The sequence below is a fragment of the Enhydra lutris genome, unplaced genomic scaffold (assembly GCF_002288905.1).
Source record: "Enhydra lutris kenyoni isolate GAN:26980312 unplaced genomic scaffold, ASM228890v2 scaffoldscaffold62, whole genome shotgun sequence".
NCBI classification, from domain to species: Eukaryota; Metazoa; Chordata; class Mammalia; order Carnivora; family Mustelidae; genus Enhydra; species Enhydra lutris.
The window spans coordinates 10,944,509-10,962,424 of NW_019154146.1; the positions used below are offsets into that span (position 1 = coordinate 10,944,509).

Sequence of the window (17,916 nt, forward strand, 5' to 3'; positions counted from 1 at the left end):
ATTCCCTTCATAAGCCTGAAGAACCAAACAAAATTAAGAATCCAGTCTTAGAGAAAAGGACATGCTGGTGACAAAGAGCTACAGCCTAAAACACATGTTATCAGTTTGGGGTTTTTTCTTCCTGTGGGTTCTTCGAAATAGATCGTGAATTCATTTGCTTGAGCTGGCTTAGGCACAGTCAGCATTAACTTCAGAAACTATAAACCCCTGATGACTCAGTAATGATCCATTACTCTAAATAATGAAACAAAATCAAGTAGTATTAGAAAATAGGAAACAGGAGACAGGAAAGCCTTCATTTCATTCTAAGCTAAAAATAGCCTTTTGGAGGTAGGGCATTCAGAAATATTCTCAACCTCAAACTTGGGAGCAGTCAGGATGTGAGGAAAAACACAAGCTGAACACCCAGGAAAGAGTCGTGAAGGGAGCCAGTACGCTGCCCCCGCCCCGAAGCCCGCTCCACAGTACTAAGTAGAATGGAACTTACACCGCATGTCTATGACAAGGTTATGGGCCAAAATGGTTTTCTTTAAAGGTGTGAGATGTGGTTTTATTGACAAGTTTCAAAAGAGAAGACTAGTTGGGAACACACAAAGGAAATTTCCCAATATCATACCTTCCCATTAGAACTAGGAAGAGAAAGACTAAAAGGACGGGTATTGGGACACGTCCCAACATTCTGTGGCCAGGTCTGCCTAGAAGTTGGCCACTAAATAAATAACAAACAGGGATTGGACAGGGTCCGCCGATCAAGTGCTTTTTAAATATCCTCGCAATATCACTGACTCTGGTTCCAGAATGGCCATGTGGCAAAACAGCAAAGACAGAAATACTCATGACTGCATGTCATGAAATGACCTCGCCAAAGCACTGGGAGGATTTTCCCACCTTACATTTCTTCTCGTAACCATGCATTAGCGTCTCGATTATTTTAAGATCTGCCAATTTGGGGCGGGGGGTGGTACTCTGTCTTACCACTTTCGCCGCAACAGTAGTTCACGCCCGGCACATGATGAGTATTAAATCTGTTTGTTGGTTTTTCACTCTAGAATTCTCACTTCCAGCTGCCTGTGCTCTCCCTTCTCTCCAATCTGGTCCCAGACTGTCACCTGTCCTCCCTTCCCATACCCATTCTCTTTTCATACATTCTTGGATTTAAGATTTCTGGGCTCATAACACACGTAACTCGAGACCCCAAGACACCGCCCAGTCCATTCATCCATTCTCCATCAAAACTGTTTATTAGTAAGTGGGTACCATGGACTAGACACTGTTCTAGATCCTGGTCCATTAACCTCCTCGTCACAGAAACTTCAGTCACAGCCACGAGTGAGTAACTCAGAACAGAACCTATGCTGCTCTTCAAACAGCAGCAGACTATTTCATAGCCTCTCTCGGTAACTCCAAGCAATGACCCAGATTTTAGGACAGAGTTTCCTCTGACAGGCGGATGTAAATTAATGGTCAGTGACACCACTGAGCATTGGAAAAATCCAATAGCCACCTTTGTGCCCTGGAAGCACAGATTCTTTTTTCTTTGCCTGGTATGACTATGGAGCCAAAATATAGTAAAAGCTTGATTATAAGTATGTAATTCTACACGTCTTAACAACAACAAAAAAGTCTATTTAAATTGTACCGCTAAATAAATCAATAACTGGGACGCCTATGTGCCACAGTGGGTTGGGCATCTGCCTTCAGCTCAGGTCATGATCCTGGGGTCCTGGGTCCAGGGTCCTGGGATGGAGTCCTGCATTGGGCTCCTCGCCCAGAGGGAGCCTGCTTCTCCCTCTGTCTGCTGCTCCCCCTGCTTGTCCATGCTCTCTCTCTGTTTCTCTGACAAATAAATAAAATCTTAAAAAAAAAAAATTTTTTTTTTAAATAAATAACCAATCTCTGTGGGAAGAGAAAAGTGGACATCCAGGCCATTCCACAGCCTGAGGACACCGGAATGGGGGTGGGGAGCCTCGAAGGCCCTGGCTACTTCCCTGGGTGACTCCACTGTACAACCAATTTGAGAACCACTTCTTTTGTGGAGACAATACAGGCTTTCACACCAAACATATCTGGATACTGAACAAACTTCTTAATTTTATCAGTTTACTTTGTCCATAAAATTGGAAGACTGCCTTGCAAGACTGTTGAAAGACCGCAATTAATGACGCAATGTGCTAGCACACAGGTAAGTGTTCAACGACGGGGGCTATTATTACTGTTATTGCTTTTTTCTATCACTTGTATTCAGGGCTCTTCTGAAACTCTACCTCTGAATGGGCAGCTCTTTATTTGGGAACCCAAGAGCGGAAAGCAGTGTGTTTGTAATATTTTTACCAATCACACCTGACTAGAAGGAGAGGCTGATGTCCCTATATAACAGTCTTCATACAGGCCACCATTTAGGAGGGCGCCTGGGTGGCTCAGTCAATTAAGCGTCTGCCTTCAGCTCAAGTCATGATCCCGGGGTCCTGGGAGGGAGCCCTGCATCAGGCTCCCTGTTCAGCGGGGAGCCTGCTTCTCCCTCTCCCTCTGCTCCTCCCCCTGCTTATGCTTGTGCTCTCCCTGTCAAATAAATAAATGAAACTACAGGCCACCATTTAAAAAGAAATAAGAAAAATCCCTCAAGGTTTGGCTGCTTACTCACTACCTTTCTCCTGCCTCATCCGTACCCAGCTACACGCTGTCCCAGGATGGCCACTCCACACCTGTCCATCCGGACATGAAGCACAAGCCTGCTTTGCTCCTTTTCCTAATCTGTCTTCTCAGGCGCAGGCCCCTCCTCACCTGAGTCCTGCACTTATCTCCCTGGGAGGACAGACTTGCTGCTCCATCTTTGCAAACTGCACGTGAACAAGCTGGTAAGACCCGCGTCCCGCCATCTATGGACCGTCACTCCTCATATCTACCGTGTTAATGGAAATCCATGAAAGGCCTCACCAGCTGCGTGACCACCACCAGATACTCTCTCCAACTTTTTTATTAGTCTGCATATGGAAGGAAACAAGTCTTCCTCAAGTCAAGGGATAACTGCGCACTCCTCTCAGCCTACTCCATCCGTAAAGCACGTTCCCCACACACACATCCTCTTTCGCACCGCACAGAATAGGCTGGGTATCAACAACGCCTCCCACAGAGCCCATAACGGATGCCCTGACCCATATTTCACAAGCCCTGATGTACACAGGAAAGGCTCAGCTCTGAAAGCCACATGAAAGCACTCATAAATTTGAGGCGGCCCTAATCATCCTGTCCTTTTGCTAAGAAACCAGTTGGAGTACCACTTCAGACCCATTATTCTTATAATGAGAACTTTCCTTCTCAACACTCTGTCATATCAACCTAATCAAGTGTCACGACTAGTATTTACACTGAATTTTACTTTAATTTCAAGTATGTTTACCAACAAAGCAAAGGTAAACATTCTTTAAAACTAGTTGTCTAATAAAAATACAAAAATTCATTATATTTGTTCATTATTTTTATTAATCATTGCAAAACTTAGAATTCTCACGTGACTCAAACTCTGTGTATCAATTCACTTCAAAAAAGTAGAGCACAGAGACAAAGAAACTTGCTGATTCTTCTAGATACAGGTGATACTGTCCTCTCTCTAACTTTCTAATGACCTCCACTTTTGAGAAACTCCTCTAGGTTAAATGTAAACTCCTCTAGGTTAAGTCCATGCTTGCCCATAATATTACCGTTATTTCATTCTCTAGTGGTGTTAAGAAATTTTTTTAAATGCAAAAATAGATTTCAAAAACTTGGGTTAGAAAGGGAGAACGAGAGTAGCGTCAAAGCTAATTAGAAATGCCCATAATGACAATTTCCTTTCTTAAAAGGACATTGTTCCAAAACGCCTGCATTTATCTATCTCTCTCGCTATCTGTTGCTTTTCAGATCCTTCGCATCAGCACATTCTCTATACCGCAGGATATTTTCATCCTCCACAAGGTAGAAAGCTTGCCTGCCTCCCTGTGTTATCTGTCCGTGTTCCATTTGAATCCAATTTCCTTGCATTACCTCTGCCCAGGTCAGGGATGAATGGCTGTCAAATTCCCAGCGGAATAAAAAGAAAAACCCTTTCTTCCTGAGGCAGCAAGTTTCAATTCACAGAGCACATGGCTAATCTACATATGTGAAGGTCACGGCACTTCAGTCAAAGAGGTTAAGAATGGAACAGCTCACGTAAGGGGTTGTCTTAAACATCTTGGCATGATGCCCAACAAGTAAGATTGTTGAAAAGCAATAGATAGCTTCTGGCAGCAGTAAGGGGAAAAATATTTTGATCATGTGATGCTGCACACACTACCTAGTTTATTTCATGTGTGAAACTTTGCGAGTCCCTAAAAAATACCACATATGCAAATCAAATCCAGATTTCAGCCTTACCAGTGTAGCCAGGCTGGTACACCTCCTTCTTCATAAAATGCATTTCTATGAAGTTTCTAGACGCACCAAGAATAAGACTTCAACATATTGACAACCAGTTGGCTCAAATATCTTAACAGCTGATTATAACTTCTTTGCATTACTTCTTCAGAGAACCATAAAACACCAGGAAAGGGTAGTTATAGACTAAAAAAGCACATTCCTTTAAGTTACCCGAATGTAACTGTCTTAAATAAAATTCATCTTCTCCTCCATTCTTCTCTCCCTCCTCATTAATATGGAAAGCAATACAGAAAACTATAGGAACTTAATGCACAATAAAAGACAAAACACAAAATTGCTTTTCACGTTCTATCTTCACTAATTAATTGCTGAATAAAAGTAAAACGCTACTGCTTTAAAGTGCTCATACTTCTGACAAACGTCTCAGTAGAGGAGGGAAAACCAAGTCTTGCCACACATAATGTACACCAAGAGGAGAAACCAAGGGGAGAAACCAAGACTCACAAAGCACACTCCTAACCTGCTGTAACCTGCACCTTCCTGAGCGCTCTCTCTGCTCAAATGAAAATGAAAAGGGCTGGCAACAAGAGTCGGGAAAGGGAAGACTTTCAAACCCAGCAAAATCATAACAAATGTGACTACAATTTTTAAAACTTTTCACCAGTTAATAAACGACTTCTTTAACACATGGAGAAAATTAATTAAAAGCAAAAGATCCATTTCACCAATTTGCAAGTTGTCTGCCTACTGCGAATTTCCTTTGATTCAAAATTTAAATTGCTCATGAGGCCAGAGTTATTCAATCCATGTTTCTAATTAAATGGTATAGTAGATAAAATAAAAATATTCCACAAGCTATCTTATTTATTGTAATCGCCAATATTCACTGCGTAATATAAGCATATTCCTCTACACTGACCAATGAACGACACAATGTGTAACGATTTTCAAAGATTCCCTGGATATCTTTTTATCTGGTAAAGTGCCCCTATACCAAGGTCACTAAATGTTGATGATGGTGAAATTAAACACCCCAATTATCGATCTGACTTTATTTTTCCTTACCATTTAAAAAAATATGACTGTAAAGAGACTAGCAAATGACAGCAGACATTTTTCTAAAATGAAATTTTCTAAAATGTCATCAACTGCCCCATCACTCACTTTCCCTAAACACTTGGCAAGGTACAGACACATCAGGCAATAAAGAACTGACACTGTCTGGACTAGAAATAACCTTCAAATGTTAACCCATTTGTTCCGAGAGGAAAGAATAACAGGCTGTTAAATTAACTTGTTAAATTAACTTGTTAAATTAACTAATACAGAACCATATCTAACTCATCTTCATTGCTTGCCCAAGACAAAATACAATCTGTTGTTACTTTTTGAAAACAGCCCCTTCCTTGCCAGGTAGTAAGTACGTCAGCACTCTATCAAGTGTACTTCCTGAAACAATTCCATGGGTTAAGTCTTCTTTCCCATCTCTTTGGACAGAAGGTAACTTCGAACCTCAGGCAGGTGCAGTCATTTGCCCTAGGTCACACAGGTAGTCAACGTCCAGTCTTCCAGGTTCTGTAACCTGCTGGCTCCTGCCTTTGCCCCCCTCTGCTTCCATCTCCAGGCCTCCTCACTTGGTTAACTCAGTTAACATCTCTCATTAACCAGGTCTCAGCTTGTTCAACCTTAGTTGGTGCGCAGAGCCTTCTTACTTCTCCCCCCACCTCGAGCTCATCTCTGCGGGATGTCCCACTAACATCAGGACTTCTCCCACTGAACCAGTAACACTGTACTGTGTAGCACATTTACTAGTCCTTAGTCACTGCACTGTCAATCCATCAAGGTCCATGTCCTTGTCACCGAGGAATTCATCATCCACCACAGTACGAGGCGCACAGGAGGCTCTTCCACAAACGTCTGCCTGATGCCTTGGTTCTTGCTATACCCCTAAAGCCCTAACACACAGGAGGAGGAGATTGTTCAATACAGTGAAGGTAATGAATTCTTTTTTTTTTTTTTTTACAAGATTTTATTTATTTATTTGAGAGAGAGAGGGTGTGTGTGTGACAGAAAGCATGGGCAGGAGGAGAAGGAGAAGCAGGGTACCCACTGAACAGGGAGCCTGATGCACGACTCGATCCCAGGACCCCAGGATCATGACCTGAACCAAAGGCAGATGCTTAACGACTGAGCTACCCAGCGCCCCAAATGAACTGAATTCTAAATCCTTCATGCTAATGACACTATAAAGTCATTGCTTTCGCTGAAAAATCCCCATAGGATACCCAAAACAAAATCCAAATTAAGATCCCTTTCTCATCAATGTCACAGCACCTAAGAACAATCTGCGAGCACAGTGACCTTCCACATAAGACCATGAAACACTAACTGAACAGATTACCTTGAAACTGTTGTTGGAGATGTATAATATATTCATAAGGAAATTTTCAGTTTGGATACATTATCAACTACTCTTCAAACAGTTCTTAGATGATGCACTTTGAGGGATATAGTCTTTCTGCACAGAACTGCAGGAGAATAATGTAGCCATTCATTTTAATTTCCACTTTGTAAAACTCCAGGAGTCTATGATAATTCACCAGGGAAAATTATGGATCATATGTTATATTTACTCTTTGTATCTTAAGCACCAAGTGGTGCTCAGAGTAAGTATTTGTTCATAATAGAATTAAATTTTGTCCCTGATACTTTTATAAATCTCAGCATTAACAAGAGGAAGCAAGGAAAAAAAAAAAAAAAAAAAAACCTGTTCCTCTCTGCCTACATATTTGAGATAGGCCCTCGGCATGCTCAGCTTTGACATGGGCAGCTTTGACTACTGCACAGCAACCCTAAGCCTCCCTGATATGTAAATTATAATCTTGCTAAGGACTAAGTGTGACTCACATATTCAGTGAAGTTGAAACAGATGCAGAAGTAAGTTACTTAACCATGAAATCAGAGACCAAAGTCCACCCCTCAGAATCCCAAAGGCTAGTTTTAATTTTTTGAAACTTGTTCCTTTGCAAGAAGTACTTCCCCTAAAAAGCTAGTCATTTGGGTAGATCATGAAAGTGGAAAGGTCTAAAAAGTATCAGAAAGGAATAATTCTCAGAATTTACTGATTATTATTAAGGATGGGACACTGTGAGGCAGCAGCTCAGACTCAACGACATCAGTCCGCCATGGGCTCCACTGGTCAACCAAAACCAATTCATGCAATTGCTTACAAGAGTGCCAATCTGTACAAAACTACATTTTTTGTGAGGGACACTGCGGTGGTATCCACAAAATCTGTGTATTTGCATAGGCCTCAGTTTATATTCACTGAACATGTCCAGGATCTAGTAGAGTTCAATAAGATGTTCAGCGGTGCATAGCTGATTAGGCACTGTATCTTTTAAAATTCAAAGCAGCAGAGGATTTTGCAGCTGGGAGGGACTGGGGTCACCGAATTGATGGAGGCAGGGGCTTATCTGCGACCACACCCTGAAGCGCAGCAAGGCCGGGCAGAGAACAGGAACTCGGGGCTCACTATACCCTGGGAACACTGGAGGGAAAAGAAGAGGGACCACGTAACAATGGCGCAGGATTTGCAGGCATGACTTCCGTGACAGCCCTGCTCAGCAGGCAAAATTTCATGTCAGGAAACTGAGCCTCGGCCGCATCTCAGAGAAAATGGGCACTCAAGCCTACAAGTGAATCAAAGTCTTACCAACTCGAAGCCCACGATCTTTCCATTACGTCAGGATGCCTTGTAATATATTCGCATTCTCTCATAAATCCTCATAATCACAGAAATAAACTAATATACAACAAACATACCAGCTCCCCTAGAAATATGCCTGCTTCTTCAGACAGATTCTTGCTCAGCAGTAGCAATGTTTTACATTTCTAATTCCAAGGTCATTTATAATTCATTGGGTAAAGTCAATTTATTATAAAAATTACATACTGAAAGCAGAAAATTTAAAGGATATTAAAACGGGGTTAGAGCTTGATATATATAAATATATGGTCCCGGGATCTTAAAATTTGCTTCTTAAATTTTCAGAAATTAGATGCCACATTCTAGACAAATTTTAGAATTACCAGTCATTTCAAAATAAGGCTATGAAGTACAGTGAGTGGTTTAACTTCTAAGATGCTCAGCACAAAAAGAAACAGGAGAGACTAAGAATTCTGGAACAGCCTCCACTAATCATCAATGCCTCGCTTTCTGAAAGGTTTATTTCAGGACCCAGAAGCAGTAGCTGAATTTACTCCTCAGCCAGCATACATTATCTAAACAGTTACCAAAAATACTCCAGCAATCCAAGTATCTTCCTAAATCTGAGCAGACTGTTTTAACTTTTCTCCAAGAGCCTATGTAACATAGAAAACTGAGAAAAAGAAAAAGGACCATTCTATATAAATTTCAAAGTGATTATATTTTTCTTCTTTTAGCTATTATTCTTTGTAGTGGGATCTTTATTTTGCTGTGGCACTAAGCCCGTAATTGATTGGTAGAAAAGGAAAAGAGTCACTAGCTCACATCAACCATATCACAACAATCTACAATTATTTGTTTTGCCAAAATCCACTCTCTCCCACCCAAAAAGCAGGCGGACAGACTGCTGACCCACATGGCTGCGATCTGCACTTTGTTTAAATGAGCCAGTTCTAAGTCAACGATGCCCAACATGCCAGGCCCAGGTTCAGGGGGAGCCGGGTGTGGCAGCATGTCTCCCTCCGCTGCGCACAGGGGCGGCAGCAGCGGTCCCCAGACCCCAGCCACCGGCAGCGGCCGGCACAGGGCTGATGACAAAAATGGGTGCTCAATGAACATTTGCCAACTGATCACCCGGAGCAGATACTTAGCTAGCCTACACCTCAGAGCATACACAAATGCTAAATGCTTACCCCGTAAGAGATCACTGCTGCTTCCTTAAATCACAGTTCAATTTCTGTGTCCTCTGTGGACTTCAGTGTTAAGGTACACAACTGATCGTCTAAAGATCTAACTACACAGCAGCAGCAAGGGCCGCTAAAACACAATTCCAAATTTTACATACAGAATAGCCTGTTTCTAAGACTAGCCAGGATCCAAGAAGCATCCCTTTGCAGCTGCCTCTAAATTTAATTAAAAGACCGATCATCTTAATTTAGGAATTTTTCCACAGACAAAGAATTTCTGCAATTTTGCAGAGGACTACTAATTAAAAACCTAAGGGGGAGCACAAATTTGGGGCCCAGAACACTATGGAAAAAGACACAGCATCACATGGATGTTTGCTCAGGCTTGGGGAGCTGGGATGGCCCAAAACTTAACACAAAACTGGAAAAAAATTAACATTGTAAATGATTTCCACTAATATTAGAAAGATAAAACCAGTGCTGAAAAGAGGCTAACATGCAAAAGATGACAGAAGCAAAGGGGGGAAATGATCATGCTAACAGTTCATTTTCATGTCTTATTATCTAACCAAGTACCACGTTTTTCTCAACAAAGTATTCCAAACCTTTAAACAGAAAGTCTTCAGAAAGCTGCTTTTAAACTTTTAATGACCTGACAGTGAAACAACTAACCTACACAAAACACATTTCCAAACAGACCAAACCTAGGAAGAAGATCACCCCCAAGTTAGAAGTGGAAGGAAGTAGTGGCGTAAACACACACACACACACACATACACACAGCATGAGTGCTGCAAGGGAACATCTGAGGAAGGGTTTACCATCCAACTATGAAGCAGCAAGACTGCTGGCTCTAGAAAGATTATTTTGCTTGCAATACACGTTAATAACTAACAATATGAAGATCTGACATGAAGAAACTTTTTATTTCGGTTGGGAAGATGAAAAATTCTGGAAATGGATGGGGTGATGGTTGCACATCAGCATGAGTGGCCTTCATGGCAATGACTGGAACACCTAAAAATGGTTTAAATGGTAAATTTTATGTTATCTATATGTTATCATAATTTTTAAAAAGTATATGTAATTCTTTTGGCCTCCCATATTTTTAAAAATGTGGTCTAGGATTTTCTTCTGGATTTCATCAAATATGGCTTCCCTTCCAGAGTCACCTAATAAGTAATGACTTGTCTGATTCTCAAGTTTCACCCTTCATCAAGGCCCAAACACGATGCTGAGAAGAGCATCCTCCAGAAGACGGGGAGGAGCTGCATCTTGTTGAATTCAAAGGAACTGCCTGCTCTGACAGATCTCGCCCAGGTTCTGCTGCCACCTACCTAAAATAAGAGTGTCTATTGGTAAACCGGATACGCTTGAGATTTTAGAGCTTTGGTCTTTTTCCGAGCAATAAATATCATTCAAAGAACAAATTAATTTCATCATTAGTTCATCTGTCAAACTCAGTAGCCTTCTAATATTCTTGGCACTGATCCATTCAGAAGTGGGTTTGAAAACTGCCTATTGGATCCTATTCAAATAAGTAAATCTAGGGAAATCGTTTTCTTAGAATTACTCCAAGTTAAAGCCTTTGAAAACAGAACATGTTTGCTGAAAACTTACTGTGGAAGCCCATATTTTACTCTAATAAAGTCACTCAGTCTCTCAATTAGGGTGAACTGTTTAGGTTAAAACTCCAGTGTGCATATATCAACAATTCCATCCGTTCCTAGGTTAGCCTAAGACAAAAGAAGGGGATACTTAAGGATACCTCAGTACCAATACCTGTATCATTTTCTTTCCACCAAAATTCTAAAAGAAAAAGTCACTAACGTATACCAAGTTTTTAGATCAAAATTAATTCTATCACCCAACTAAGTCAAAAAGAGCCACTTAGTCTTGTATAAATAACCTCCAAACTGTGAAAAGCAATATTGCGTGACAGTTCTACATCTATGATATATGATATATATCCTTGGGGGATAAGCAGTTGTACCTGGTTCTTACTTGACCCCTCAGAAACACGGAGAACTCAAATAGGGATGCCTCGGCCTCCAGCACACACGCATGCACACACACACATGTACACACACACACACAGCGAGTACGTGGCTCTACTTCACGTATCCACAGAGAGTCTGCACGAATCTCCAGATGAAGAAAGAACACCTTGGAAAAGGCCGGAGACCAATACCTATCCCATTCCAAAGAGGCCTAGATGTGGAAGTGGCCCATAAGTATAAACAGTGTTATAAAATGTCATAAAACATTTTTAACAACCATTTTGAAAATCTAATTACTGCAAAAAAAAAAAAAAAAAAGGAATTTGAGTTTTATTAACATTCCTTGTGAGCCCCCATAAATCTGTTGTCTTAAGTGATACACAACAGCTCTTTCAAATATAAATATAACCCTCAAATTTACAAATCTACACACAGGCCAAAATGAAAGTGACACAAGTGAATTATTAGTTCCTTTTCCTCAGTGATGGATCAAAGTACACAGATCCTTTAACTGAGCAGTGCCATTCTTGTAATGAGAAAAACCTCCAAATTTAGGGCACTGGGCAAATGCTTATACAGTTCCCAATACAATACAGCCAAAATTTACATGTCCAAATCAGTCTTCAAAGTAAATACAATTTCTGAGGACCCCCCCCCAACAAATTTTAAATCAAACTACTCTCTTCCTATGAAAGAAAAGGGTATAAATAAATGAAATGATCATCTTTTCAGTTTGCCTATCATGTTGGTATCTATCTACTGAAGCCATTTAAGCTACATTGTGCCCCAAATTATATAGTGATAAAGTCCATGAATAAGAAATAGAACTTAAATTCGACCCCATTCTCTTACACCTGTTTTCTTTAAATATGTGTCTGATAAAACTACCAAATTTATGAATCTTTCTCCACATGGTCTTACATTTTCAGAACTGGTCCTCAAACCAGAATTAATACTATTTTCATACCAGAGTGAAGATGTTATTCTGTCAATCCTAATGAAAGAACATGCTATTTAGAGGAAAAGTACATTAGTGTAAGTGTCTAAGGGTGACTTGGATTATTTCCATCTCCACAATACACTTGTGATACTTCTGATACAATATGATGCTGGGGAAAAATGAAACAAGTAGAAAAAGCCCTACCAAAAATTCATTCCTAAATATAGATAAAAAGCAAAACCAAAGATAAAAGAGGATTTAGGTTTCTCACTACAGACCCAAGGTAAGAATATGATGTTTCCTAGAACATACTTAACAATGTTGTATTAATATAAACATAAGTTTAAGTGATAACTGTCTTAAAGAGTAGTTACAAAAAAAAAAAAAAGAAAGAAAATGTTAAAAGTAAGTACACAGAAATAAGGATACGCAAAAAAAAAAAAAAAAAAAAAAAAAAAAAAAAGTATGTGTAATTTCATTCCAGGTAACCTAGGAAAACAGAAAACTCTTAAACACTTTTGTTACTTTTTTTTTTTTTTTAATGATAGGCCTTTTCTATAACCACAGTTGCCAATTCTACCTTCTCTGACGACAGAGCAGCCAGCCAGCCAGCTATATCTCAGCAAATATATCAATTTAGGGCACAATAATTTCTTTACAAGATTTACAACATCAGATAGGCTAAAATTTCATTGGGAGGGTTAGTGGGGAATGATGTTATGCTATAATGTATCTTATACAAATTTTAAGGTAATCAGGAACCAGTCTGTAACTTCCTGCTTTGTAAGCCAGCTTAGTAGCTTCTTTTAATGGTAAATAAGGCTTTTTTTTTAAATTACATTGTATTATATTCTATAAAACTAAGGCTAAAATAAAATAAATGGAATTCAGCACAAATGCAGACATTATAAAATCTATGCTCCGTGAGTAGACCTCAGTACTCCATTTGAGACTGCTCTACCTCCTTTATCTTACAAAAACCCAGTAACAAACTGTATCATAAAATGGCTTATTTCACTTTTTAAAAAGACCCCCCAATACAATATACACATATATTTTATTTCCAATATAAAAACATTTGCCACCCAATATAAACCATTCCTAAAATCAAAAATGAAACTAAATGTGCTAAAGCCACAAGAAAATTTCATCATTTAACAACGTGATTTAACAGTACTTTATGGCCTATAATTACATAGTAATTTAATATTTTGGACAAATAACTATTTCTTATAATTATCCTAACAAATACTAAATAAAAACTAGCCTTCCAAAAAGGAAAAATATAAAAAAGACACATTCCACACGTTACACGACAAAGTACCTAAAAGAAATCTGTGAATCTAGGTCATATGCCCGGCATTTTTCTTCCCCCTCAAAAATAAAAAACCTATTCCCAAGGGTCACACTGAGGACATAATGGATTCACTCTCATTCCAAGAAAACAAAATACTTAAAATGATTGGTACCATTAAGAAATAATACTGTAAAGTAACAAAGACCTACATAATACATCTGCCTCTATCATCCTTCCGTTCTAGTTTACAAAGACGTGAATTTTAAACTATCCCTTTAAAAGAAAGCAGACAAAGTAAACGTTTTTAAAATTAATTACATGGGTTTATTTACACAAGGCTTCTCTGTGTTTTTACTTGTGTGAATCAAAGATAAAAATTGATATCACAAATTTTCTACCAAGAGTAGAAAAATATATTTTCATTAAAAGTAAAACTCCAGTAACTAAAGATTTAAAAGTAGTGGACACTAATGTCCTCAGCTAGGGATTCACGTGATTATCTTGCTAAATTCAGTCCTGTATTCAGTCTGACATGTCTCTCCTCTAAGATATGGTTGTTATTAAAATATACCTTGCTAAAATAAATAAGCTGAGTAAAAACATGTATTACAACCACTGTTAATTCCTAACAAATTAGAATTTTAAAAACTTTCACAGCATTTAAGATGTCTACTGAGAGAAAGATTAGTTGGGAAAAGCACACCCAGCACAGCTTGCATGTGATAGTTTCCCTAATACCTGTGTAAGCACTTCAAATAAGGCTCACATCACCGAACCGAACAAAATAATCGAGAAAAAAAAAAAAAAAAATCCTAGAGCATTTCTATATTTCCAAACCAGAAGCAAATATAAAATAATTCTTAGTATTTCACAAGACTATCCATTTTTCCCTGACTGTTGTATACAAAATTAGTTTCCTCACTTTGTGATTTTTAACCATTACATCAATTTAACTAAAATTCCTCATCCACAAACATCTTAAAACACTGAGAACTGTTAAAACACATATTACTAGAAATACAGCTTTAATCTTATAAAGCTCATTAAGTATCACTGGAAGAAACTGTTGCATCTCAGAACCTGGAAAATTTTAACGCCATAATTTTTAATTTTAAACTACGTGGGCTGACAATTCATTTCTTGCACAGTTTAATCTGTAAAGGGCACTTTCACAAAAGCTTTACAAATCCAAAAACTGGTAAAATTCTTGGCTTAATTATTTTTCAATTGCCATATCCTCATCCTACATTCAAAGTCCGTGATAGATGCATGTCCACGTTAGGATTGCCAAAGATCTCATTTTGTAAATGCCCAGTGTACTGGACACCAGCATAACGTTTTCAGTATTTAATCCTCTTATTAATAACTATGATTCATAATAACTTAAGCTTTAAATAATATTCAACCTTACATCTGCTTGTAATAGAGCTCAGTTATTATTTGTGGCAAGAATTTTTGTGACTGTACTGCTCAGCACTTCTATTTACATCAGCAGTGCTAAATGCCCAATGGTGAGAGGGGAGCCAATCAGATGGCAGATTAGATGTCAACTCAGAGGCAGCTGTCTGGAGACTATTACAGCCAGTTTACCTCCACAATTCAAATTCCAAACCTTGCAAAGGAGATCAAGTCAGTCTTTAGGCTCAGCCTACGAGCAAGAAACAGCAAGAGTGCAGGACACTTCCTAATAACGCTGTAGGACCTGGGTGACAGCAAATTAAAGAAAATTCAAATAAATCCGATCCAAAAAGATCAATTTTCACTGGTCTGCTATTTTCCTGGACTTGCTGAATAAAATGTATGCCTGATCTATGATCAAAATAAGTTCAATTTAACTGGAATGCGTCCCTTTAACATAGCCTATCTGTTGAAGGTGACTCCTTTCAAGTAGCCTGTAAGCCAAATAATGGATTTCCTGGCTATTCCTAGGAATGAATCGATTTCTTTTAGAATATTTTACCTCCACGTCGTTGTAAATTGGGGTATTATTTTTGCTACGAAGCATTCCAACCCAAAGCTCGCATCGAGTATGTCTGAATAGCCGGGGAAGAACTACGAAAAACACACTCGGTTGCCACAAAGCTAACCTATTTTTCCTGCCTTCACCTTGCAGGCTAAGAGGGAACGCGGTGTGGTAGGAGGTAGGACAAAGTTCCTCATTCTTTTCCCCGTTAAGGCTTATTGTTGGCGCTAACCGAGAAGACCGGGTCAATATCCCTCCCCAGACCGTACCGGCCGGGAGCGCCGATTCGGTTACAAAAGCCGCCCGAGCCGTCCCCGGCGCCCACACCGCTCGCTCGAGGCGCAGTCCCCGGCTCCGGACGCGCGGCTCCGAGCCCGGGGTGGGGTGGCGAGGCGGGGGTGTTCGGCGGCCGGCCATCCCAGCGCGCGTCCCGGCCCTCGGCGCGACACTCTTCCCCAGGCCCCCGGGCCGCGCAGTCGGACGCCCCCCGCTCCCCAGCCTCCGAGGGAGGCAGCCGCGAGTTAAAATGGCTTTGGGCGCCTCGCCCCCGCCTCCCCCCCAGTACAAGACGCAGAAAAAGTACGCGGAAAGAAAGAAACTAGGGCTCGAGGCGCGCGGCGAGGCCGCCGCGGCGGAAGCAGGCCCGGCCGGCGCGGGGGTTACCTGGGATCTGCCCATGGTCGGGCCGGGGGTGCCGGGGCTCATCGCCGGGTGGCTCCTTTGTTGCGCGGCCGCCCAGGCCGGGCTGGCAGCGGCGTACTGGGCGCCCATGTCCTTGCCCAAGCCCATGCCCGCGGCCGCCTGCTGGCCGCCCGCCGCCGCCCCCGCCGCCGCCGCCTGGGACTGGGGCTGCGACGGCGGCGGCGGCGGTGGCGCGCTGGGGCTGCTGTAGTCGGGGTAGCTGCCGCCGTAGCTCCTCATCATGGGGCTGGGCGAGGTGAGCAGCTGGTTGAGGGTCGGAGTGGCCCCCGACGGGTGCTGGTTCTGCCCGGCGAAGCGCTGGAAGCCCCCAGCCGCTGTGCCGGCGGCCGCCTTGCTGAGGCTCGCGGCCCCGCCGCCCCCGGGGCCCATCATCATGCCGCCGCCCTGCTGCCGGGGGGAGCTCAGCACCCCGTACCCCGAGGACGAGCCCCCATAGCCGCCGCCGCCGCCGCCTCCTGCTGCTGCTGCCGCCGCCGCCGCGGCCGCCGCCGCCACAGCTCCCGCTCCTGCTCCTCCTCCTCCTCCTCCTCCTCCGCTGCCTCCTCCTCCTCCTCCTCCTCCTCCTCCGCCGCCGCCGCCGCCGCCGCCGCCGCCGCCGCCCGCGCTGGGCCTGCTGTAGCCCGGATAATGGTTGTACTGGCTGTTGGGGTACCCTTCGTGGGAGTTCTGCAGGGGGTCCATGCTGTTGGGGGCTCCGGCGGCGGCTGAGGCGGAGTGCATCATCCCCATCCCGGGGCTTTGTTGTCCGCCATGTTGATCAAAGCAAGGCCCAGTGCGGCCGCCGGGGCCGCCGCTAGCAGGGGCAGCGCTGCCATAGTAATTATTAAACTCCGAGACGGCGGCCGGGCCGCTGCCGCCGCCGCCACCGCCGCCGCCGCCCCCGGGCACGGCGACCGGCGACTGCTGCGCGCCCAGGGCGCCCAGGCCCGGGTGCTCGAACCGGCCGCCCGCCGGCTCCCCCATCTTGGGCGGCGCGTCGTCCTCGTCGCCCGGCTTGCTCAGCAGAGGCTGGCCCGGGGGGTCGGCCTGGCTGCCCGCGGCACTGTCCTTGGCGCCTCCATGTTGCGGCTGCTCCATGTCGGGACCCGGCTGAGTCGCGCCGCCGCCCGCGCCGCCGAGGCTGTTGTTGTTGGAAATGGGATGTTGCTGCTGCTGCTGTTGCTGCTGCTGCTGCTGCTGCTGCTGCTGTTGCTGCTGCTGCTGCTGCTGCTGCTGCTGGAACTGGTTTAGCTGCTGCTGTAGTGCGTGGTGGTGGTGGTGGAGGTGGTGGGCATGGTGGTGGTGGTGGTGGGCATGGTGGTGGTGGTGGTGCTGCTGGTGGGGCGGTGCGGCGGGGGCTTCGCCAACGGTTTTCAGTTTGTGGTTGGGGAGCAGCCCCGTCTCCATAACCGAGCCCGGGCCCGACGAGGAGGAAGAGGAGGACGCCGCCGCCGCCGCGGAGGAGGAGGAGGACAGCGCGGCGGCGCTTCCACCCTCCTTGAGAGCCGCCTCGGAGCCGCCGCTCTTGGCGCTGTTCGTGCTGGCGGCGGCGGCCGCCGTGCTCGCGTTATGGGCCATGTTCAGTTCGTGACGGGGGTGCAGGGGGTGGTGGTGCACATTATTCAGGCCGCCGCCGTCGCCGCCGCCCCCCAGCATGGGTCCCGGTGCCGCCGCCGCCGCGCCGCGCGCCCCCGCCTCCAGGTCCCGGGCCCCGGGCGCCGGCCGCGGCCCGGGGGGCGCCCGCCGC

The 17,916-nt window shown here is 43.5% G+C and overlaps 1 protein-coding gene across 1 annotated transcript in view; it reads right to left on the reverse strand.

The window, feature by feature from the left end:
- Positions 1 to 17,838, reverse strand: part of LOC111158721 (AT-rich interaction domain 1B) — a 441,226-nt gene extending 423,388 nt beyond the window's left edge. The window contains 1 exon segment of the mRNA XM_022520948.1: positions 16,152 to 17,838. Coding sequence (XP_022376656.1) covers positions 16,152 to 17,825 — 1,674 coding nt within the window. The 5' untranslated portion in view covers positions 17,826 to 17,838.
- Positions 17,839 to 17,916: the final 78 nt, after the last annotated feature.